Source organism: Myodes glareolus, chromosome 22 (assembly GCF_982192425.1).
Source record: "Myodes glareolus chromosome 22, mMyoGla1.1, whole genome shotgun sequence".
Classification (NCBI taxonomy): domain Eukaryota; kingdom Metazoa; phylum Chordata; class Mammalia; order Rodentia; family Cricetidae; genus Myodes; species Myodes glareolus.
The window spans coordinates 11,650,567-11,676,441 of NC_142047.1; the positions used below are offsets into that span (position 1 = coordinate 11,650,567).

The 25,875-nt window shown below is 46.9% G+C and overlaps 1 protein-coding gene across 1 annotated transcript in view; it reads right to left on the bottom strand.

Moving 5' to 3' along the window:
- The window catches only part of LOC148118415 (voltage-dependent P/Q-type calcium channel subunit alpha-1A-like), a 66,376-nt gene extending 55,941 nt beyond the window's left edge, over positions 1-10,435 (bottom strand). Inside the window, 3 exon segments of the mRNA XM_087900628.1 lie at positions 933-1,045; positions 9,287-9,377; positions 10,418-10,435. Of these exon segments, the coding sequence (XP_087756754.1) occupies positions 933-1,045; positions 9,287-9,377; positions 10,418-10,435 (222 nt within the window).
- Positions 10,436-25,875: the final 15,440 nt, after the last annotated feature.

Below are 25,875 nucleotides of genomic sequence, written 5' to 3' on the forward strand. Positions count from 1 at the left end.
CTTCACAGAAATGGAAGTAGGTGATACGTAACCTTTGATGTCTGGTTTTCTTCAAGTTCTCTGTCTCTATTTAATTTATATTTATTTATTTTAAATTATTTATTGTTATTGTGGATATGATTGGGTGTGTTGCCACAATATGAACAGAGGACAGTTTGCAGGAGTTGGTTCTCTTCTTGTACCATGTGGGTCCTGGGAGTTGAACTCAGGTTAGCAGGCTTGGCAGCAAGCACCTTTACCCACTGAGCCATCTTACTGGCCCAAGCTTTTTTTTTTAAAGTATCATGTAGTTCAAGTCTGCCTTGAATTCATTGTGTAGCCCAAGCTTGAACTATGAGTCCTTTGCTCTATGGAGAACAAACTAATCTTGAACGATATAGCTCAGACTGGTCTTGAACTCTTGATATTAAAGTAGACAGAATCTCTACCTCACAAGAGCTGGGATTAAAGTGTCTGCTACCATGGCTGGCCCTTGAGTTTTTGGAGATAAGGTTTCTCTGTGTAGCCCTGGCTGTCCTGGAGCTTGCTCTGTAGACCAGGCTGGTCTTGAACTCGGAGATTCACTTGCCTCTGCTTCCCCAGTGCTGGGATTGAAGGTATGCACCACCACTACCTGACTGCCTTGAGTTTTCCATTCTTTCCATGCTCACCGCAGAACTGCTGGGTTCTCCACTTCTACTAAGACAACTTAACTGTCCCTACCTACGGTGACAGCAGCTGTGTGTCCTCGGTGCCCCCTCCTTCCTCCCCACCTCATGTCCAGAGGTGGCGCCAGCCTCCTGATTCCACCACTGGACAGCCGAGGCTACCCTCAGGTCTAGGGCTGAAGGCATGACCCGCACACGGCTCCTTCCACTTTCATATGAAGTCCCTGGGTATCAGCTACCACCAGTAAGATCCCGAAGGAGAGCCTGAGAGAATGCGGTACTCACCCCACAGTCAAAGCAATTGAAGGAAGAGTGGAAGTAAGGCCGCGTCCTGAGCCCGTACATTTTTATAAACATTTTGGACATAAAGAGTCCTAAGAAAATGAATTCTGCATAGTCTGGAAGGAAAAGGAAGAGCAATGGGTTAGGCCATGGGGAAGGCCCCAAGCCTCTACTCTTTCTCCTGTGTCTCCCGGGCACGCAGGGAGGTAGAGACGATACTCTGTGTAACATGGCCAAGGATAGCTATGCAAGGATTCTTTCCCATGGGCTTCAGTTTCTCATAGTTTTTGTCCTGGTTTGATGAGGAAAGCTGGGTGTAGGATATTGCTATGGACTTAGTTTTGTGTTGACTGATGGATCCCTGTGTGCCTTATTACATTGACTACGTGACTAGCTGGGTTTCAGGTATCGCCATACATGTGTGGAACACCTGTTTAAACTAGATATTGAGAGGCGGAGGCTTTGGATCAGCAATAGAAAGCCGGCCTAGAAGCCTCCAATAAATCAGCGGGGGTATGGCTCAGTGGTAGAGCACTAACCTACCATGTATAAAGCCTTGATTCCATTCCAGCACTGCAATAAACAAATAGAGGGGCAAGCAGAAGAGGAGGTGGAAAGAAAGGACAGACTGGGGATTTAGAGCAGTTCCCACAGACCTCAGAATTACGACTCCAGAGCTAATTCTGCTTGACGATTGCCAAAGTTTGCATGCCTGTGCTCCTCTATGGAAATATGTAATAATTTTTTTTGAGACAGGATCTCACTATGTAGTTTTGGCATTCCTATTTAGACCAGACTGACCCCATGCTCAGAGACCTGCATGCCTCTGCCTCCCCAAATGTTGGGATTGAAGGCGTGCACCACCACACCTGGTCTCTAAAATTGGTGCTGAATGGTGATCAACCCCCTAGGGAGCAGCTCCCACGGGGTATGAAGCTATTAGAACAGTGTGCAGAGGCTGAAGGGGCATCAGGTCCTAGAGTCCTGTCAACAGCACTCCATGTGCCATGGCGGGTCTGATGTGGGAGCTCGTCTTCTGGCCTCTCATGGGGACATGGTAGTCCCCCTTTCCAGAGGACACAGCACTGACGGCACAGAACAGCTATCCAGTGACAACCAAGTCTCCCCGAATTCTTCCCAGGCTCCAGGAATTCAAGAAAAGAACTGTCTGTTGATGTTAAATCGCCCAGCCTCTGGTGTTTTGTTATGGTAGTGTGGATTGGCTAAGAGGATCATCAAGAGCCCTAGCTAGGCCCCGCTTTAAAGAGGTGGTTTGAATAGATTACCAAAAACCCCTCATTGTGATTTCTGGTGCTAACTTCCCTTGATTTGTAGGGTTCTCTAAAACTCCTTGTTTTCAGGAGAAACCCCTGAGCAGCTAGAGAAGCAGATCTGCCTATAATAGTTGGTCCCTCTGAGATCCAGCAGGGGGCGCTCTAAGAGGACATCTCTGAGCGGCTTGCTCCCTAGTTACCATGGAAACAAGGGAGCTAGTGACAGGCAACATTGGAGAGGCCAGGAGAATCTCAGGATGGTCAGACCCACCCTCTACAGAGAGATCCTGAGACCCAGACACACATGTCATTGATCCCAAGGGTGCTCACTTGCTCTGGTCTGGATTTCTCTGAAACTGTGCTACATCTTAAGAGTCACACCGTTTCATTCTTTGTTCCTTACAGAACACCTTAGGACTGAAAACCTCTGCTCAATGGACGACAGCCTGAACCTGCTTGGGGGTAGGACTTCCATCAGACACAGTCTGGACTTAGGAACAGAAATCCTGGATTCATCCTTACAAGCTGTGTGGCCTGGGAAAAGGTCCTTCGCCTCTCTGTCTCTTTTTTCATTAGCTGGAAAGGACAGTCCCCTTGGGGTGTCCTGTGGGGCCAGACAGCAGACCTGGGGACCACGATGGTTCAAAAAAGCAGTCCCTTAGACTAGAATTTAGGCCTTTCTAGGTCAGAGGCATGACCATCCCTTAGTGCTGTCCTAGGCTACTTCTGAGCAAAGGAAGGACACAGGTCAGAAGGCTAACAGCTCCAGGAGGAGGTAGCCAGTAGGCACAAAGATTTAGCAGTTCTCGAGCGGCCTCAAGGGGAGAGCCAGGCCATCCATATCCCTGTCAGGCCCACACTCTCTTCTGTTGATTATCCTTCGAGTTTGCTCAATCCTGGGGGCTCCCACCTTCCAGTGCCCATGCCCAGTTTAGAAAATCCTGACATGGGTAGAGTCCAGAGGACAAAACCTTGAGGGTCCTAGCATCCTCTGAGGAACTAAGGCAGGCTCACATTTGTTCTACAGGGCCCATCCCAGGCAGAAGGGAGGCAAAAGGAGCAGGCAGAGAAGGAGAGGAGAGTGAACAAGGAAGGAGGTAGGGGCCAGGGGCCTAGAATTCCCCATGGTGGGGTTGTGGTCGTGGCTCAGTGGTAGAGCCCCTGCCTACTGTGTGTTAATTCTAATGCTAGAACTGCGAAGAAGAGGGAGGGAACAGAGGGGCAGAGGTGTATGCTGCAGTGCAAGACAGCAGAGGGGGTCACTGTCTACAGGCCAGCAGAGGGGCAGAGGGGGTCACTGTCTACAGGACAGCAGAGGGGGTCACTGTCTACAGGACAGCGGAGGGGGTCACTGTCTACAGGACAGCAGTGGGGCAGAGGGGGTCACTGTCTACAGGACAGCAGTGGGGCAGAGGGGGTCACTGTCTACAGGACAGCAGAGGGGGTCACTGTCTACAAGACAGCAGAGGGGCAGAGGGGGTCACTGTCTACAGGACAGCAGAGGGGGTCACTGTCTACAGGACAGCAGAGGGGCAGAGGGGTCGCTAGAAAGACACTTTGTGGTTTTAAGGCTTCCGACTTGAAAGCGCACATCCCATGGACATTCTGAGCAATGCCACCGTCTCTGTGCATCTCTTCTGGTCACTGCCTCTTACCTCCTCCATCTGTACTTCATCTATATTCCTGTATCTCACTTAAAAACAGTAGCTGTGGATTCTCAGACTGTGAGAAAGACGGGCTGGGCAAGCCTGACTGTGTTCTGTGTCCCTTTCAATGGTTCATGTCACAGAAGGCTGCACTATAGAGTGGGAACACTAAGAACCAGATTGGGGCCTTAAAAGCTGGGGCTTAGTGGGAGGTGCTTAGGACGCTGACAGTGTGCCTTGTTGTCCATCTGTCTTACTCTGAGTCTGTCTGTCTTTGCATTCATATCTTTCTCTGCCAGTCTCTCTTTTCTTTTTTGTTTTTACTACTTGGTACTTTGTGCATGTGTGTGTGTGCCTGCGCATGCGTGTAAGTGTGTGTGTGTGTGTGTGTGTGTGTGTGTGTGTGTGTGTGTGTACATGCCCATGCCGCAGTGCTCCTGTGAAGTCAGAGGTTTTGTGGGAATCCTTTCTCTTTCTACCAGGTAAGTTCTGGAAGTCAGCTCAGGTTTCCAGGCTTGACACCCGAGTCTTTACCACTGAGCCATCTACCCAGGTCCTGTCTTTCTCTCTTTTGGATGTCTGTTCGTCTGTGTGTCTTGGCTTGGTTTCCTGGCTGCAGGTGTAAGAAGAGGCTCTGGCACACACACTCCTTCCGTCCCATGTCACTCACCTTGAGCTTCTGCCCAGAACTAAGCCAAAGCAGGTGGCATCACGCCCTTGACCCTGCCAAACTACGAGCTAACAAACCCTTTGTCTTTGCTCAGCCTCGGGTACTATGTTATAACTACAACTGCATTAATGGAACAGCATCGGCTCACCTCAGGCTATGGGCCCTGCTCGACCTGGCCTGATAGGGACACCAATTCCTTCTGCTTCCGTTGGCTTCTGCTCCAGGACCTCTGCACTTGCTCTTTCCCCTCTCTCAACCTCTCTCCCACGCAGCAACCCCAGAACCTCCCTTTCACTTCCTTTATGTCTGTGTTCAGAATTTTTGTTCAGGGAGACCTTAGCTGTTCACCTGACCCTAGCTGTTCCCTGCCACCTTCCCTTTTCTCTTCCCTCCTTCTGTGTTTGAGACAGTCTCACTGTGTAGGCCAGGCTGGCCTCCCACTCCTGATCCTCCCGCCCAAGTGCTGAGACAGCAAGGTGTTTCAGGATGCCTGGTCTTGCTTGCTTTCCTTCTTAGACTTGGTGGGGGGCTTGTCTCTCACTAGCCAGCAGCAGGGATTTGCCATATTCTCAGTGTGTATGACCACTGTGCATGGCACAGAGCAGGTGTCCTGTGTTTGCTAGGTACCTGGTAAATAAATACTTGCCTACTGACTGTGAGGTGCTCCTCTGACCAGCTCAGCCTGGTTGTCTTACTGAATCCTCAACAGCTCCCCACAGGTACTGGTTCTGCTTCCACGGATTGACCCCAACACAGTCCCGAAACACCGAGACAAAATGCACCTATATGTTGTGGAATATTACTTTAAGATGTGTTGTATTCTTTTATGTGGCATTTGTTTAATCTGTAAGGCTATGTTATTTGTCTAAAACATTTGATTGGTCTAATAAAGAGCTGAACGGTCAATAACTAGGCAGGAGAGGGATGGGTGGGGCTGCCAGGCAGAGAGAATAAATACGAGGAGGAATCCAGGGTAGAGGAGGAGGACACCAGGGGCCAGCCACACAGCCAGCCACTCTGTCAGCCATGGAGGAAGAAGGGGAGAAAGGCATACAGAATAAAGAAAGGTAAAAAGCCCAGAGGCAAAATGCAAAAGAAGAGAAATGGAATAATTTAAGTTAGAAAAGCTGGCTAGAAACAAGCCACGCTAAGGCCAGGCATTCAAAAGTATTTATTTATTTATTTGGCAGTTGGGTGGCGGGTTCCCAAAGAATAAAAAACAAACAAACAAGCAAACAAACAAACCCAACTACATCTATACCCAACATTTACAGACATTTTTCTTGTCATTCCTTAGCAATACACAACTGCCTAAGGCACTAGGCTACTGTGAGTCAGAAGACCCCACGGGAGGTGGTGTGAAGGCTGTCCAGATATACTGGGTCATTCTGTAGGGCTCTGGGTGTTTGCTGATTCTGGTGTCTGTAGGTTCCTGAAACCAAGCACCCAGATGCCACTGGATTACTTCACCATCATCACCTTCATTTAATAGTCAAGGAAACTGAGTCATTGTAGAGGTACAGGGCTAAGAGGAGTTGGAGATGGGACATGCACCCATGTTTGATTTAAAATGTGACTAGGATAAACCACCTGTGGCAGAAGCAAGAGGATCAGGAGTTCAAGGTCATCCTTGGCTAGTTTGAGACTAGTCTGGTCTACGTGAGCAATGAGCCCATCTGAAAAACAAACATGTGTTTAATCCCAGCACTCTGGAGGCAGAGGCAGGCAGATCTCTGTGAGCTTGAGGCCAGTCTGGTTTACAGAGTGAGTTCCAGGACAGGCTCCAAAGCTACAGAAACACCTTGCCTTAAAAAAACCAAAAAAACCAATCAACAAACCAAACAAACAAACAAAAACAAGATTTCATCTCAAAGTGGATTCTCTCTCTCTCTCTCTCTCTCTCTCTCTCTCTCTCTCTCTCTCTCTCTCTCTCTCTCTCTTGTCTGAGAGATAGCCCTGGCTGTCTTCAAACAATAGCCTTCCTGTCTCAGTCTCATGTGATGGCTGGTTTTAATGTCAATTTTTCACAAATTAGAATCGTTTGAGTGGGAAGCCTTGTCTGAGGAATGGTCTTGTTTTATCTGGTATGGGAAGACTATGCAGCAGCCCAAAGGGCAATGACAAATGACAAGGCAGAGGAGGTTGTCTGGGTCTCTCTCACAGGAGTCAATCTCTCCTTCATTTGCTAATCCTTCCCTGGTATCAGGACCAGCCTTTCCAGGCTTCTGTCACTGAGGACATGTGATTCTCCAGGAACTTTTTCAGGTTTTTGGTACCAGATAGGGACTTCCAAGGCACCCAAGCCTGGAGATGGAGGAACTACTGTGTCTCTGGGTTTTGCAGTGTGGAGAGCAAGCCAGTAACCAGTGTTCCTCCATGGTGTCTGTTTCAGTTCCTGCTTTGAACTTGTGCCCTTGACTTCCCTCAGGGGTGGGGTATAAAGAATAAGCTAAGATCAACCCTTTTGGTCATAGTGTTTGCCAGAGCAAGAGCAAGTGAGCCAGCAGTGCCTCCAATGCTGGGCTCCAGCTGTGCGTCACAGGCCCTGGTCTGCAGTGGATTCTTCCTGCTAAAATCCCAGGCTAGCAACCTGAATCCTCTGTCTCCACCCATCACCCTCCCTTAGACCCCTCCAAAGGGCAACTGTGACTCTGGGATGCCATCCCTGGACCCCAGGGTGAAAGGACCTAACCTGCTTTTGAGATCCACTCCATGTATCCATTGAGCTCACATTCAATCTGCTGTTGTCTCCTGAGCTTCAGAAAAGCCCTCCGGTTCTCCACACACACCCTTTCTTTTGCAAACTCCTTTCAGGATCACAAGGAAGCTAGAGGTTGGTGGTGATAGGGTTTGATCGGTAAACACCCGTCGACCATGGGCAGAGCCCTGGGATCCCCCCTGCAGCACAACATAAACCTGGCATAGGAGCACATGCCTGTTATCCCAGCCCTCAGAAGATGGAGGCAGGAGAATCACAAACAGAAGGTCGTCATTCTGGACTACAGGAGACCCTGTCTTAAAACCAGAAAACACTCTCTTGACTCCCCCCAAAAGACAGATTCTGTTGTTAGGAAAACTTTCAGAAGCCATGTGTGTTTGGGGATGTGGTGAAGGCAGTGGTTCTCAACATGGAAGTCAGCCCTCTAGGAGGGCGTCCTAATCTTTCAGTGTGTACACAGTTCCTGATGTCCCCATACATCTGAGCTCAAAGCTAAGCCAACTAGTGCTGCCACACACCAATTCTCTCTCTCAGAACACTCCTGCTAAACCCTTCCAGTCTGCTTGCTGTCAGCAGCAATCCTTGTGGCTCTGCTTCTTCCTGTTTGGCTCACATGGCAGCCATCTTGTGAGTATCAGGTGGTCATTTTGAGACATCAACTATCTGTCAGCAAAAGTCTTGGATAAGGAAATCAGAGCGGAAACCTGGAGGAACCAGGGGTTGCTACTGGCAGCATTGGGCTGCATCACGTGCTCCCACAATTCTTTGCTGAGAAATATGAAGTCTATTTATAATTAAGTTTTTTTTTAAAGTAAAGTAATTTTGGGGATTTGGGGGACATTTGTGTTAGAATGCATTTAACATACTTATTTACAATTTTTATTTACATGTGTGTGTGTACCAAACTTGTGCAGGTACCTTTGGAGTCTAGAAGAAGGTGTCAGATCCCCTACAGCTGGAGTTACAGGTGGTTACAAGCTGCCCTATGTGGATATCAGGAACTGAACTCGGGTCCTCTGCAATAGCAGTAATCACTGTTTTCTGTTTCAGATGTGCTTGCGCGTTTTGCCTGCAGGTATTTGTGAGCATCAGGTATGTGTCTGGCGCCAGAGGAGGTCAGAGTAGGGCATCAGACCCCTGGGAACCAAGCCCATGCCCTCAACTGTTGAATTATCTCTCCAGCCCCAAACGTTTTTTGAGACAGGGGTTCACTATGACCTTGAACGCCCAGAGATGCACTTGCTTTCGCCTCTGGAGCACTGGGATCAAGGACGTGCATCAACATGACCAGCCTATCTGTAAGCATGCTTGACTGCTGGGCTATCTCTTCAGTCCCAAGGAAAATGCATGTTTGATTCTGTGTATATATATATATATATATATATATATATATATATATATATGTGTGTGTGTGTGTGTGTGTGTGTGTGTGTGTGTGTGTGTGTGTGTAGGTCATTGTTTTGTTTTTATGAAACAGTGTCTCACTCTGTAACCCAACTTGGCCTGGGATGACTATGAAGTATATCTGTGGCGATTCTCCTGTCTCTACTTCCTGAGTACTGGGATTACATGTGTGAGTCACTACCCATAGCTTGTTATTTATTTTATTTTTTTAAAGAATTATTTATTTGTGTGTGTGGGTGTTTTGCTTGCATGTATGTCTGTGTACTATGTATATGGTTGGTACCCTGAGGTCAAAAAAAGTTGCTGGATTCCCGGGAACTAGAGTTATAGATGGTTGTTAATGGTCATCTGGGTTCACTTAAGTCCTTTGGAAGAGCAGCCAGTGTTCTCAAACACCAAGCCACCTCTCCAGCTCCCCAAAGTATTGGATATATATATATATATATATATATATATATATATATATATATATATATATATACACCAACAGATAAGAAAACCCCATAAGGGCTTCCTCATTGATCAATCCCTAGCAGTACACAATCTATGCAGTGGGCTTGCTAAGGAAACCAGGAAAGAAGTGTATTCATTAGGAGGAGTGGGATGGAGGGTGGAGGTAGCAGGGACTTACCCAGATAGCACACCCAGCATAAGGTTCAGCATAAAGAAGGAGCCGATGATGATGAGGGGGATGAAGTACAACCAGTTCCAAGTGTTCCCTGAGGCATCGTTGCTCTGCAGAGTGCAAAGAGGGAAGCCATGTGAGATAGGAGTCGGGCCCAGGTGGGACTGAGGGGGGGCAATAGGGTTAGCTTCACATCGCCTGTGATTGACTTGTGGAATCCTGGCACTCTGGAAGCCAAGTGGAGGATAAAGTTTAGATGGTGGGGAATATCATCAAGGTAACACCAGAGGAAAAAGCTCTCATGTCACACACAGTTCTCAAGGCATCTGGGAGCCAAGGTGATGCCGAAGAGGATTTTGGACCTGAGTCTGAAATGAGAAGGAAACAGACACACACACACACACACACACACACACACACACACACACACACACACCACTAAAATGTAGAAAGGAATGAATCCCTGGATCCTACACTTGTCTTTACAGAGTCACCATTTCCCCTTAGAGGAAGCATATGGCTACAGTCTCATGGTCTGGTAAATTCAGAGCCACAAGCCTGTTCCTCAAGTTTATCTCTTTTACTCCCTGGAATGTGATGAGCATCACATGACAGAAAATATCTCTAGGAAGCAGGAGTCCACAGAGAGAATACTTTTGAAGTGGAGAACAGAAAACTGAAAGAGAATGAGAGGAAAAGAATATGAAACAGAAAATGAAGAGGATAGAGAAAGAAGGGGGAACGGATGAGAGGAAAAGGGGGAGAGCTGGTTGCAGGGAATGACTGGTATGAGCACTAAGTGAACATTTACTATGTGCCTGTTCTCCTCTAAACATATCACTTATATAATTCACTTGCATCCCCTTCACAAAGCACTGTATAACCACCATGTGCTCTTTCACAACTGGAATGAAGGCTGAGAAAGACAACCAACCAGCCCAGAGTCACAGAGTGCCAGATGTGGGTTTTGAATGTCCAAATCTGTGTGTCCTGGAGAAGATTCTTCTACAGTCTAGGGATAGTGGATCCTTCCAGTGGTTGATCACCTGTGGCACTTGGAAAACGTGGGTTCTTCTGAAGGCCGGAAGAGGATCTGTTTCCCATCTTTCTCCAGGCATCTGATATTTCTCTGGCCGTCCTGGTCACTCACCTCCAACTCTGCCTTCATCTTAACATGGCCTGCTTCCTGTGTGTGTCTGTGACTCTATTTATCATTTCCATAAAGGCATCAGTCATACTGGTTTAGGGACATCTACTGACCCCAATATAATAAATTACATATGCAGTGACTATTTCCAAACCAAGTCACATTTTGAGCTATTGGTGGTGGTGGTGATAAGATTTTTACTATGATTTGTTGTCATTGTGTGCTTTTGTTTTTTTGTGGTGCCAAGGCTGAAACCTAGTGCCTTGTGCTAGAACAAGAACAAGAACTCTAGAACCGAACCACACACCCAGACCTGTTGTTTTCTCAGGAAGGGTAGCATAATGTAGCCCAGGCTGTCCTCAAATTTCTGATCTTGCTGCCTGGGATGACAGCCAGGCACTAGCACGCCAAGATAATGCAAATTTTGAGAGGACAGAGCACTCTGAGAAAGAACAGTTTCTACTCAAACTGATGGGTGCAAGCCCTAGCCACACCACTTCCAGATGGTTACCCAATGGAAATGTGAACTATGTTCACCTCTGACATGCACAAGAATGTTCACAGTGCACACCAGAAAAATGCTCCAAGCTGTGAACAATCTAGAACATTACCAGCATGGGGCAGTATACAAGAGTGGAATTCGGATGACAGGCTGCCACAGGAACCTGTACAGCAACGCCAAGTGAAAATTTCCGCACACAGACAGCACACACATGTGACTCCCAGCCAGACACAGAATTACATGTTGTATAGCAATTTCTTTTGAGATAAAACCAGTGACTTCAGAGGGAAGTTTCTTAATAGACAGAGGATGTTCTTTTGGGGGGAGGGCTGCTTTGTTTTGTTTTTGACAGAGGATGTTCTAAGGGGAGGTGAAACAATCCACTTTGCAGGGACGCTCCTTAAATTCAGGAAGCAAACAACTCAAAATCCTCAGGAAGCCTCTGAAACTGACCAGATTCATTAGGCCTCTCCCTCCCCAAGGGCTGCTGCTGGACTCTCAGACTTGACAAACCTCCTGAAAGAAGCAGGAATCAGACACATTGCTTGAGAGAGACAATAGAGCACTTCCTCGGAGTTTGCCAAAAAGCTAATGGACTGGGCATTATGAATGCAATTTTTGTCTGATAATGGTTGTTATTGTGTATAGTTTTGCTGTGTCAGAGTTAGAACCTTTCCTTTTTATTTAGACAAAGGAGACGGGAAAATGCTGTGGGATATTTGATCATACTGTGACATTCCAAGACTGTGTCAATAAAGTTAACCTTGGATCAAGGTTCAGAGTCAATGACTAGTTGACAAGAATTATCCACAGAGAGTACAGAGGACCTGGGAAGACAGAGAGAAAGAAGCAAGGAAAGAAGGGAGGGCTTAGAGATTCATAGGCTGTTTTAGTTTGGAACGGTGTGGAGAGATGCTTCTCTTGCTGGTTCTCTGGCTGGAAAGAAGGCCAGCTGGTTGCATCTCAGCTCCTTTGAGGTAGCAGGTTTTCACCCCAACATTTAACTCCCAAGTCTGTTGGTAAATAGAACAACATAAATGTTAGAATCTTTACAGCAAATGGGGGCCAAAAAAAATCATAACAGATTATAATGCAATATCAACAGATCATGCAACATACCAACAGATACCTTTACAATGTGACTTGTGTACTTAAGGCTCAGTGAATGACCCAGAGAGATTGCAAGAGTCAGAGAACCAGGAGGTCTGCTGAAACCACGTCCTAGAAATGACAGGGAAGCTTCACTGATCATACATTACAAGTATGGCTGCTAAACAAAGACTGAGCAATGACAACATCAACAGATATGCTAACTCAGTAGGGGAGTTATCACTGGGTCCTGCCCAATGCAAAGAGCTACAGGAAACAAATGACTGTTAACAGAGGGAGAATTATTCTTTCCCAGGAACGATTCCCCTAACTGGTTACCCAAACACAAAGGGGTCAACCCTGAAATCGTACACAGAAGCCACACTAATTTCAGCAGGTTGTAGCTATATATTTATGCATTTATATAAATACATGTAACTGATCATTACAAAGAGGCCATTGATTTAAGAAGCAGTAAGAAGGGAACATAGGAGAAGTTTGAGGAAGGGAACACATCTTGGATTGGAAGGAGCACAGGAAAGGGGGAAATGGGGGTATATTTTTAATTAAAATGCTTTTCAACTTAAAAAATGTTAGAAGTACACTGTGTGATGTACAGCAGGTACCAGACCGCCAGGGTGATTAACAAGACCTTATTCCTTGGCTTGTATGCACAAAACCCTGAATTAGCTCTCAAGGGCCCCAGGTTACAGTCTAGGGTCTTTTATTCATGGCCTCTATAGGAAGAAGAGACTGGTTACTAAGGGCCATGGTTGTTACTAAGGGCCATGGTTGTGCTGGTCCTTTTAATTGATAGAGGAGGCTGCAAATTCATTTTTCTACTGTGCATGTTCCTTCTCTTAATGAGTCTGATTTTATTCATTTGCACACCCAGCTAGACATGGGTGCAAGATAGTAAACAGGGGTTCTCCCTAAAACGTTACTAAAGGACATGATTTTGCCTTACTGTGCATGCACCCAAAGCCAGTTCAGGCCAGATTGGCTCTTCCAGTCTCCCCAGCTGTTGGGAACACACTTGTGCTGTCTAAATTTGATTATTACTGGGGTAGAAACTAACGCGTCGGTTCAGAGATGGAGCGGTAGAGCCTGATGCAGTTGGGGATTGAGGGTTCTGAGGCTGCTGGAGTGGAGAGGGGTACGTGTGCACAGCACACGCAGGTGAAGGAAATAGACTGCCAAGGGCACTATTACGGGACTGGTATGTGTGCATGGCACAAAACCAAACAGGCTCCAAGGAAAACTGCTTCATCTGCCTTCTTCAGGTTCAGGTTATCCTGGGCTAAAGACACCTCTAAAGACATACAACCCCAAAATATTCAAGACACAGACTATTAATATGCCTGTTTATTTAATTAATTGATTTAGTTAGATTTAGGACAAGATCTCATGTAGTCCAGACTGACAATACATGTCTGGTTCATGTGACTACATTGCAACTTCACCCTCCACGTGGCCAGTTCTCTTTGCGGTTCTCTGCCACTGGTAACACATCCAGAAAGACCAGAACACAACAGCCATAGTCTTTCCATCCTTCGGGCACCTGAATACTATATTAAATGCAATATGACACAGATACCTAGTCTCAGGCATTTTCTTTCAGCAATACAAAGTAGCCTAAGACGTTTTCAAATCCCCTCGTGATGCTGGCAGCATTTTATGAATTGTGAACTGAAGACAGAGAAGTGACTTTCACACTGATGGTATGTGGTGGAGAAAGGATTCAAATTCATGGACCAGATACTACAGTCTGCACAGTTCTACCCAAGCCCAGAATTTAAAAATCACCAAATCCATGAGGAGCTGCTTTGACAGAAGAAATAATAGATAATAGGTACACACTGCAAGGCTGTCAAGTATAGATAAAGAATAGAGCTGGATAAAAGGACAAAAGAAATAAAAGATAACCAAAGATCAATAAACTTTGGGAACATACAAATGAAGTGCTTTTCCAAAGGAACTTATAGAAACTCTAAGGACATAAGGTAGACCAGACAGGACTGGAGGAGGAGACAAAGCTGAAGAAATAGCCTGAGTATGAGATAAAAAGACGAGATCCATGAAGTAGAGGTAGTAACCGAGGTGGAAGATGACTAAACCCGAGGTCCATCTAATGAAAGAGGCAGAAGGGGGGCTTGGGCTACACCTCAATGATGGAAAACTTGCCTGGCTTTGCAGTGGGATATTTCCTTTTCTTTTAAAAAATACTAACAGGTTTCTGCCACAGATAATAAGTTTCTCTGCTGGTGCAGTAAACCAGATCAAACAGAATAGAAAAGGTATAGCAATAGGTTTATTGAGAGCAAAGCAACTTCCCAGCAAGTTCGCTGGTCCCAGAGGTCCAGGTCAGAGAAGTCACAGGCCCAAGCCAGGGCAGGAAAGTTTTATAGATTGTAGGTGAGAGGCGATGACATGTCTGCCACAAGCTGGGGTTGTGCCTAAGTATGCTCAAAAGCTGAGCACTTAGGTAGGGACTTGGGTGACTGGCAACTTCAGAGGACGAAGCTACAATAGCCGCCTAGAAGGTGGAACTAGGTTTTTGGTGCTTTTCCTTTGTTTGGAGACTCTCTGAGCAGACTGGATTTGGAGAGAGAGGAAGAGGAGAGAGGAATGGGGCTTCCAAGACGACACAGGAGCAAGTCAAGAGCTCCAACCAAACAAATACCACCTTATATTATGGTGCATGAAAACTTAAGAAGCCAATTAAAAACTTAGGAAGTTAGTTTTGAACACAAAATGTCTTTTCCTTTTCTTTTTTTTAAAAAAGAAGAAAATTCAGAGAATATATTTTGATCATGTTTTCCCCTCACGCATCTCCTCCCAGATCCTCCCTAAATCAAAATGAGGACATAGCCACTCCTAGGTTTCCATTTGTAATAAAGAACAAGTTCCTGCCTGGGGTGGTAATCCCAGCACTTGGGAGGCAGAGGCAGTCAGATCTCTGAGTTCAAGGCAACAGAGCTAGTTCCAGGAGAGGTAGAACTGCGCGCGCACACACACATACACACACACACACACCAAAGCAAAAACAAAATAAAAGAAACTTGTCTTTTAAAAAATCCTGTTTCTTAGATCTGATGTAAATTGCAAATCATGTTTTTCAGCCTACACTAAATATATGTGTGCCCCATTCAAATGATGTCTGTCCTTACCCTTGTTCCTTCCTTTTCACTGGGGTTTCCTAACAGTGTATAGCACCTGACTCTTTTACTTCTCTGAATACCTTATCTCCCCTATAAAATGGACCTCAAGAGGCTGGCAGAGGCTGCTCTTAAATCCGGACAGGGTGAGATAGCCGGCTGGCCAGTCCTTATTGTACCCAAAAATACAGCTTGCGTTAATGGGACAATCATGGACTTGGCCTTTTCTCCTCAAGATTCTCAGGTTTATGGGACAAGAGAGGCCCAGAAAATGGGGACCAAGAGCAGAGAACCAAGAAGGCACAGAGAGGACCAAGAGGTCCAGAAAATGGGGACCAATAGAGTGAGTGACCAAAATGGCTGAAGTCATAAAGGAAGGGAAAGCTGGATGATGGGAAGCAAAGCCCAGGGGCTGGAGTAGTTTAGAGTAGGGGCAGTGCCCAGTGAGAAGTGCCCAGAGGAGCCAGGACTCTATATTTGCAATGCTAGGAAATGCTGGGAGAACCCAGGAGCCATTATCCACTTTGATATGCTAATAGACACCTCAGTCATTTGTTCTGAGTTTCTTTTGGACCTAGCACATCCCCACCACCCTACTACCTAACTTTTTGTTCTTTCTCTTAAGAAAAAAGCTACAGCCAAGTAGTGGTGGCGCAGGCCTTTAATCCCAACTCTCCAGAGACAGAGGCAGGTAGTTTTCTGTGACTTCGAGGCCAGCCTGGTGTACAGGCTCCAAAGCTACACAGAGAAACCCTGTCTCAGGAAGAAAGAAAGAAAGAAAGAAAGGAAGGAAGGAAGGAAGGAAGGAAGGAAGGAAGGAAGGAAGGAAGGAAGGGGGAGGGAGGGAAAAATAAAAAAATCATAAAAAGCAAAACAAAAAAACTAATAAGACAAAACAAACCAAAAAAAATCAACCAAAAAGTCCACAAAATGTCATAGAGTTTATTTTGTCTTAGCCCACTATAGTTGGGCAAAGAGCCTGCCCTGGAGTGTGGAATGTGGTCATTGTACCTAGTAACATTTCATTGCAGAAAATTGACCTTTCTTTTGTCTGCAGTTGTATAGACTGCCTCTAGATTCTCTGTTATGATTTAAGTGACCGAAGAGTACCTTTGGTGGGTCTGGGCCAAGGTAGGCCACAATAGATCACATCATGCAGCGGATCTCACTGGAGAGGTTTATTGGCGTGGGGGAGTGAGGCAGGGGATGCAGACACCGCCTCTGAGCGGGAGAGAAAGAGGGCAGGGAGACAAGACACTTGCTTTTTGTAAGGGGATATAGGATATGCACACAGGGAGGATGCACAACCCGTGGTGACAGTGGAAATACTCTTGTGACATGTCCTGCTGTCACTAGGTTACTGAAAGTGGGCTGACAGTGGGGTTTCCAGCATTCTTGGTTATGGGTAGGAGTCTGTGTCCGCTTTCCCCTCCCACAGCTGGCTTTAACCTTTGGAAGTCTTGGCACGCTGCCACAGTCTCTGTAAGTTCATACACAGGGTCTCAAATTTAAGATTCAGGATCAACAAAAAACAAGAGGGCAAGCTCAGAGAGGGAACAAACTGGAAGTTTGTTACATGGGGCAGCATCTGTAAGGGCAGCATCTGTAATGGCGGCACCGTGGAGGTGGAGCTGGGAAGTGGGGGCAGCATCTGTAATGGCGGCACTATGGAGGTGGAGGTGGAGCTGGGAAGTGGGGGCAGCATCTGTAATGGCGGCACCGTGGAGGTGGAGCTGGGAAGTGGGGGCAGCATCTGTAATGGCGGCACTGTGGAGGTGGAGGTGGAGCTGGAAAGTGGGGTCAGCATCTGTAATCGCAGCACCGTGGAGAGAGGAAGATCAGTTCATGCCAGCCTGAGCTGCATGAGACCTCACCTAAAGCAGCCCTAGAAAGACTCAAGTGGAGGAACTGAGGTGTCAGCATCAGGGAGCCTAGGATGGAGATCACAAGTTCAAATCTCTGTGTGTGAGGAGGACTTGTGTACAAGCCTAAGGGCCTGACCTTGAATCTCTGGAGTCCAAACATGTAAAGCCAGACACAGTACCAGGCGTCTGTAACCCCAATTCGCCTACAAGACGGAAGGTGGAAATAGGAGAGCCCCACAAACTCATGGGCCAGCAGCCTGGCTTACATAATGCCTCACATCAGAGACCCTGTATCTAAGGTGTCTAAGACCAACACCCAAGGTTGTCCTCCGATCTCCACATGCATGCCATGACATAAGTGTGGTGGCACTTGCACACGCACATGAGTGCACACGTGTACACATGCATGCACGCACACACTGAATGAAGGAATGAATAAATATGTCATAAACTTTTTAGGTCTTCAGCGTGGACTGGGGAATGTCTTAGTGGTAGAGCACCTGACTAGAATCCTTCAGTGAGGGACCGGGTGCATGACTCTAAGGTACCCGCCTGGCACTGTGGGCATGTGACAGCCAGCCCTCAGCTGATGTCACTGTGTCACTGCCTGCTCTGTCCCAGTCAATTAGTGACACCTCTTCCAGAGTGCTCAGACTGCGTAATAAATTACACATAAACTCCCCAGTGACAGTTAAAGACACTTAACATAATACCAGGCATCCCTTAAGGGATGACCTTTGCGGGGGGGGGGGGGGGGGGAGGCTGTGTGAGAGCCTGGTGGCCTGCAGGTGAGATAAGAGTAAGACAGTGGTGTTCCTCCCGCCAGGTATTTAACCACTTGCTTTCTGCTTTTGTAACTTTACTTGTCTCTGTGGGTGAAGTGGTCTTTTTATTGCTCTACAGCAGGATGGAGCAGAGCTGAAGGGAGTGAAATGATTCTCTTGCCCAGACGTGGACTCCACAGATAATTCTCCATCTTTGGTGTCACCCTTACAAACGCCCCCTTAAGCCCCTTCCTCACTTCATGCTGCTTGACTCTCAGGCTGCCCTCTTTCTGCTAGCAATAAAAACAAATTCATTTCATTCAAATTTGAATTGAGTCTAGGTCTTCGGTATTTCCCAGTGAATTTGATTGCCACAACAGCTTGTGTAAGGTTCTGAGTTCTGTCCGCAGCATTAAAAAAGAAAACAAAATCTCTTTGGGTCAAACTTGTAAGAACAGCCACTTCAAAAAGGGGCCTGCACACGCTGGTACAGTGACTGCTCAAGGGGACACGAAGGCTTTGCCTAGGACGGTGAAAGAGGAAGCTAGCAAAGGTGGCAGGATGGTGGATGCTTGTACCCTCAGCACCTAAGAAGCAGAGGCAGGAGGATGATGGATCAGGGTTCCCGTTGCTGCAATGAAACACCATGACCAAAAGCAACTTGAGGAGGAAAAGGTTTATTCCACCCACAATTTCATCAGTAAGAACAGTGAGGGCGGGGACTCACCTAGGACAGGAACCTGGAGCAGGAGCTGACGCAGAGGCCATGGAGGAGCGCTGCTTAATGGTTTGAGCCTCGTGGCTTACTCAGTCTGCTTTCTCAGAGCAGCCAGGACCACCAGTGTAGGGGTAGCCTCATCTACAACATGCTGGTCCCTCTCACATCAACCACTAATTAAGACAATGCCCTACAGGCTTACCTATAACCTGACTTTAGAGGCATTTTTTAAACTGAGATTCCCACTCTCAGATGACTTTAGCTTGGTCAAAGTTGAGACAAAGTATCCAACATAAATGTCAAAGTTCGGGAAAGCCCAGGCTACATACTGAGACCTTGTGTTGAGGGATGTTTAATCACACTGTGAGCCCTGAGATTGTGTTGATTACTGGAGGAACCTGCTTCTAGCTGTGGTATGACTCGGCCCTAAGCACACACCTTTAATCCAAGAGCTTTCTGCTGGAATATCGTAAATAGGATTAAATAAAATCAACCACAGGTCAAGAGGTGGAACAAGTAACCAGTTGACAGGAAAAAGTCAGAGAGAGTAGGAGGAAGTCAGGAGAATGGAGAGAGAAATGCACAGGAAGTAGAAGGGAGGGACATCTGGTTGGAGGAGGTTTTGTTTGGGGCTGGAGGAGTAAACTCTCTTTTTTGGGATGATGATAAAGGAGGAAGCAGCTGGCTGCTTTCTCTGCCTCTCTGAGCTAGCAGGTTTTCACCCCAGGATCTGGCTCCCAAGGCTTTATTGGTAAAACAGAACAACAGAGACTTCATTAAAAACACAGCATTTGGCTCCTGACATGGAAGTTGTTGAGGAGGCAGCAGAAGCAGGGGCAGCAGAGGAGGTGGCAGCAGAGAAGCTTGCTGCAACAGGACTCAAAGGCTTGCCTGGGCCTAGGCCTCATCAGCAAGGGGTGGCAGGCTCAGGTCAACCACTATGCAGCTAATGAAACAACACCCTTGTCTCATGGAAGTAAGGGAAGGAGGGAGGAAGGGAAGGAGGGAGGGAGGGAGGGAGGAAGAAAGGAAGGGAAGGAGGGAGGGAGGGAGGGAAGGAGGGAGGGAGGAAGGAGAGAGAAAAGAAAGTCAGAAAGAAAGGAGGGAGGGAGGGAAGGAGGGAGGAAGGGAGGGAGATCTAGATAGCAGCCATTTAGTACATGGGAAGCAAACTGTTACTAAGTAAAGAAAAGCAGACCTTCCTGGTAATTCAGTAGAGCCCAGCACCCTAAGAATATAATCCAGTCACCCCTCAGATGGATTCAAAGGGGTGTCAACCCCAGGTTTAATGTCCTGGCCGGCATAGGTTCTGCTACAAATCCCTCTAGTCCCAAGCAGGCAGACTGAGAGCCAGTGTGAATCCCCTGGCAGGGAAAACCTGCTAGTTATTTTTTGTTGTTCACCGTGTTGCTTTGGGGAATTGAGATCATTACCACCTAATAGCAGCTGTTAGATCCTCAGCAGACACCTCCCATGAGGTCAGCAGATAAATATAAACTCCCAGGTTCGCTGGGAGCCCAGAGGCTCTCTGTCTCTCTGGGCAGGTCATTAGAGAGACCTAATCATCACTTGATGATAACAGGGAGAGGCAGTGACAGGGCTTACCTGCCCAGAGCTGAGTGGCCAGCGATACAAAGAGCCTGTGGGTGGGAAATATCACAGTGCATGGCAGAAGCCAGCCTGTTGTGGGGATGGCACCTAGGGTGCCGGCTACTTAATAGGCTGAGGATTGCTTGAAACCAGAAACTGGAAGGGGGAGGAAGGAGATGAAGAAAAGGAAGAGAAGATAAAAGAGGAGGGGATAGGGTGATGGGAGAGAAGGTGGAGGGGAGATGAGGAAAAGAGGAGGGAGAGAGGGAAGGAGGAGAGAAGAAGAAAGGATAGAAAAAAGAGGAAGAGAACAGAAAAGAGACACCAAAGTGGACTTCATATAGACAAACGCTGTGGGAGGCAGGGGACAGGAGGAGCTTCCACAGCTGCCAGGGTATCTATCTCCTGCTCCAGGGAGCCTGAGGAAGCTCTGATGTCCTGTTCCTGACCAGATGTGGGGTTTTGCTTCCAGGAAACTCCCCCGGGACACAGCTGGGGAGCTGAGCATGTTTAACCCTGCTCCTGCTGCTCCTCTAAGGGTCAGGTCCAGAGTGTTTGTATGGCTGGATGTGCATGGCCCTGGCAGGCTTGTGTATTTCAGTACCTGCTCCTTGATTGGTGGTACTGTCTTGGGAGGCTGTAGGACCTTGGGACATGGACCTATCTGATGTATATGGACTCTGGGCCAGGTATTGAAGATGGTTCAGTCGTAACTCTGCTTTCTGATCCACCATGGTGTAAGCAAGCTGTTCTCTCCTGCTGCCAACACTGAGCTCAGCAGTCTTGTGGATTGTGCTTCCAGATATCATGAGCCCCAAATCCCTCCTGTCAGGCATTTTGTCACAGACAGATACACAGACAGACACACAGACAGACAGACAGACAGACAGACAGACAGACACACACACACACACACACACACACACACACAGCAACTAATCAATTTTATAGACAAACGCTGAGGGCAGGCCTTCACACTTGGGCACAAACCAAGCTTCTGGTGGACCTGTCATCACCCCTCAGTCTATAAGACTTTCCTGCCCTGGTACAGGGGCACAACTTCCCTGACCCCAATCTGAGACTGAGAAGCCGCCTGGAAGTTGCTTTGCTCAATAGACCTGTTGTTATTCTTTTTCAATATGACTTGATCTGGCTTCCTGTGTCGGTGAAGAAACTTGTTATGGGGAGCATAAAACCTATCAATAATCTCTAGTAATTGGGGAACTGCAATTCAAAACAACTTGGAGATTTTATCTTCCACCAGTCAGAAAAACAAAAACCAGAAGAACAACGGAACAAATGATGGAGGGGGGATAGGGGAAAGGGAACTTTCCCTCACTGTTGGTGGGACAGCAAACTGGTACAGCTACTATGGAAATCAGTGGGGGGAAATCTCTAAAACTCTGAATAAATCTACCACATGACTCAGCTATATTCCTCCTTGGCAGATGCCCAAAGGATGCGATGTCCTACTCCACGGGTGCATGCTAGCTCAGCCATGTCCATTGCTGCGCTGCTCACAACAGCTAGGAAATGGAAGCAACCTAAACGTCCTGTGACTGAGGCAGGGAGAATGAAAATGTGGTCCATACGCACCATGGAATGCTCTCCGGCTGTAAGGAAAAGTGAGATCATGAACTTCCACAGGTAAAAGGACAGAACTAAGATCACATTGAGTGACCCAGACCCAGGAACATATATAGTGCATGTTCTCTCTTACTGGGGGCTCCTCGCTCCAACCCCTGAGATGTGAGTACATGGCCTGTAGTAACTACAGGAAAGTAACACAGGATCATTGCCAGGGTAGAAAGGTTAGGGAGCAATAGAGAAGGGAACAGCTGGGTACAAGTGATTTGATCAAGGAAATGGGAAAGGAGGTGCTTCTTAGGTAGGGAGAGGAAGGTAAACGCAGAAGAAGGGAGGTGGGTAAAATAACAATAAAGATGTCTGGAAAAGCCACAAAAAATCTTACTGTTAACTATTTACCTTAAAGACTATAATACAAAAAATTCAGTGTATAAATATGTATATATAGTTTTAATAAACTTTTCTCATTTGGGCCAAGGACCCCCCGATATTAAACATAAGAAGCCCCCTTCTCCCCCTTTTGAGTTGCTGTCCAGGAATGTCCAAGAGACTCCCAAAACATATAGCTTATTGTATGGCCTTGGTTCTCCCCCAGTGAGAAGTGGGAGGTAAGTCACTGTTGCCGAAGACACTGCACTTCAGACACAGGGCCCAGAGGACCCTGGGCTGAAACTGACCTGAATGCCTCCTGCCTGAGAGCTAGCCTCCCTGGTACTATATTTCATGGTACCAGAGACACCATGCTCGCTTCCCAAGTCCTACTCAGCTATGATACCATGGACCATATCTGAGGATGAAACCTTGCCACGTGGATGGCGCTATACTTTTGTGACCCAGCAAGAGACAATGAATATAAGAAACTCCGTGGGCCTGATAGGGATAACTTACAGACACAGTAAGCTGAACTGGGGTGTGATTCAGAAGTAGTACACTTGTCTAGTATGCACAAGGTCACGGCTGGCCCACCACCAATAACTAAGGCACAATGGATAGAATGTTAGTGTAAGTTGTTAGCTTGACAGGTCTTGGAATGACCTGGAAGACAGGCCTCTGTGCATGTGTGGGGTGACACTGACTTTGTAATTGATGTTGAAAGACCCATCCTAGCTGCAAGTGAGCCCATTCTCTGGACAGGGGTCCTGCTCTGTGCAAGGAAGAGAAGATGAGCCAAGCCACAGCATCATCCCTCTGTTTTCTGACTGGATGGGAAGTAGCTAGTGTTTCACGCTCCTCTGGTCCTCCTTCATGATGCTGCCTCTTAGCTAGGAGCCGGAATAAACTGCCCCTCTTAAGTTGCTTTTGCAGAGTTTTGTACCCCAGCAATGGGAAAGAAACTAAAGCAATGGTGTGAGCCTGTTGTTTGGCACACAGGAGAACATACTTGAGGCTGGCCAGGGCAATGTGACAAAGTCCTTTGTGAGGCATTCACCCGAGAAAACTGCTTGGACATGGTCTTAAGCCAATAGAAAGTCTTGTTCGCTGGTCGGTGATGATAGTGGGTGTTTGGGATTTAGTCCAATCAGAATAAGAATCAAAGTCCCAGCCAGTGCTAATAACACAGTAGCTAGTCAAGGGGACTAAGAGAACAGAGACCAGTGTTTTCATCTCTTTATCTTTTTGAGGTTTCCTAATCTATACTTCTGCTCAGTTAGCATGGAAACAGCAGGTTTCTCCCACAGCCATGTGTAGCTTCCTTTATCCCATGAGAAGTCAATCTAAGCCTTTTCTGTTTTGTGGGATCATTTCTGCAAGGGAATCTATTGCTGTTACAATTCAGAAATGGAAACTTTTAATACCTCTAGGCCCTGATCATCTGGTCTGCTTAGTTTGGAAAGCATCTGAAGAGGTGTGTTTAGTCAGATCATTGGAACATGCCCACCCAGTAGTCTCAAGGGCTTGGTAATATAGCTGTTATCTAGATGAACTAACTATTCCAGAATGAATGAACTATTACCCAGATGAACTAACTAACTAACTATGAACTAACTATTTTAGAGTGACCTATTACCCAGATGAACAAACTAACTAACTATGAACTAACTATGGCCATCAGGAAGAATAGCAGGCATCAGAAGAAGGGGAAGGGCTTAGGTTAAAGGCTTTGGATACTGGACAAGTTTCAGCCCCTTATGAGTCCTCTAGAGTTGGTTGGTCTGCCCCCATTCACATGGGTTTGTCAGACAATGGGCTGCCTGGTTAGTTCCTATCCCTATGTAGTACAGGAGCTAGTGTCTAGGAATAACCAGCAATCCTGAGGCAAATGGATTCTACCCTCTTGTTCACTTCCCTCAAGCCTTGTACTGGTTAGTGGACTTCCAGACTGCCCGTTTCATCCCTTCTAGCAGAGCCTGGTGTCACTCACTGAATGACTTCCTACCTCTCTGGGTTGTGGTCTGATTGAGATCTCTAACTTGGCAGAGCACGGTCAGTCACCTCTGTCCTCTGAACATCAGTCATTGAAGGGCAAGGAGAATCTGCTGACAGTCATCCATAGGGAGATCATTGAAAAAACAGTCAATTAGAGAAATTAAGGAATCGGAGCTAGTTCTGAAAGGGGGGGTTCTGGTTCTTTCAGCTGTAGAGCTATGTGGTGGAGAAAGGGCTGCATGGATACCGATTGGAAGAAAATGACCACAGGGGAGCGAGGACTGAAGGACGTGGCACCCAGAACCAGAATCGGAGGAGAAACGGGAGGGCCACATGGGACTCCCTGGTAAGTATGGGGAGGAGAAAAGACAGGGGGAAGTAGGGAGGAGCTGTGGGGAGAAGATGATAAACAGAGGTAGGGAGGAGCTAGATGGTTGGGCAGGGGGAGGTATAAATGGGAGGGCAGAGTGAGACCATGGTGGTGAGAATGGGGTGACCAAGATGGGGGCTGAGGTGGAGGGTAAAGATGACTATATGGAGGAAGAAAGGATTCTTCCTCCTGGGAGTCCTGTAGGATAGTTTTCAGAGCGGTCTCTTTGGTCCCTGCTCCAGGCTCTCACAACCAAGGCTGACAACCAAGGCTTGGCCACCTTGCCTGTTCCAGACCAAATAGACCTCCGTCCAGGGGGATAGGCTAGAAGTTGCTTCAGCTCAAGGCAAGATGTACCCAATTTGATCTGGGTGGCAGGGATTACTGAGGGTATCTGAGACTCCAAAGCACCCCAGTAGGGCTAGTAAACCCCGATGTGGGTTCACAGAATGTGCATTCAGCTTCACAGAATGTTTGAAAGTGACTCTTGATGATAGGGTAATCATAATCCTCCTTAACTGTAGGGTAAGGTGCATCGAAACTCTCAGAGCACAGGCCAGAGGGCGGTTAGGCTGCTCGTCCTATCACCCACACTGCCCCTCAGTTCAGTCACCCTAAGTCCAAAATAAGCCAATTAACACAATTAATTACAAGAGACAGAATGGAGACAGCAAAAATGAAGCCAAAGACAGGATAATCGGGACATAAAACAAACCAAGAACCTGAGATGGGTGATGTGACATCTCATTGTGTGCCCTGGATGGGAGAATATTGAGGAATCACCAAATGTTCACATCCCAGATGGGAATCCCACACAACAGAACCAGACTATGACTCCCCAGGAGGTCTCCACGGATGCTTGCTGCTTTTCCCAGCACAACAGTGTTGAGGATTTTTGCTCTTTTGACCCTTTGGGGGAGCCCACCACCCAACTCTGAAATAAATCAAATGGAAGCTTCTTCTTTCTTATAAGTGCCCAGACTTGACTTGGCTTGTTTCTAGTCAGCTTGTCTTTACTAATTCTCTACCTTTTGCCTCCAGGCTTTTTCCTTTTCTTACTTCTGTATATCTTTCTTCCACTCTTACTCCGTGGCTGGCTGTGTGGCTGGGTAGTTGACCCTAGTGTCCTCCACCTTCTTTTCTCTTTCCTTAATCTCCCTTGTTTCTCAGACTTCTCCTCCTATTTATTCTCTCCACTTGCCTATCCTTTCTATCCTTTCTCATCCCCGCCTATCCTTTCTCCTGCCTTGCTATTGGCCATTCAGCGCTTTATAAAATCATCAGGTGTTTTAGGCAGGCAAAGTAACACAGCTTCACAGAGTTAAACAAAGGCAACATAAAGGAATGCAACACATATTTGCATCATTACACAAATTTTCCACAATATAAGCAAATGTAACACATCTTAAATTAATATTCCATACAGCAGTTCACCTTGACAATCTGCGAAC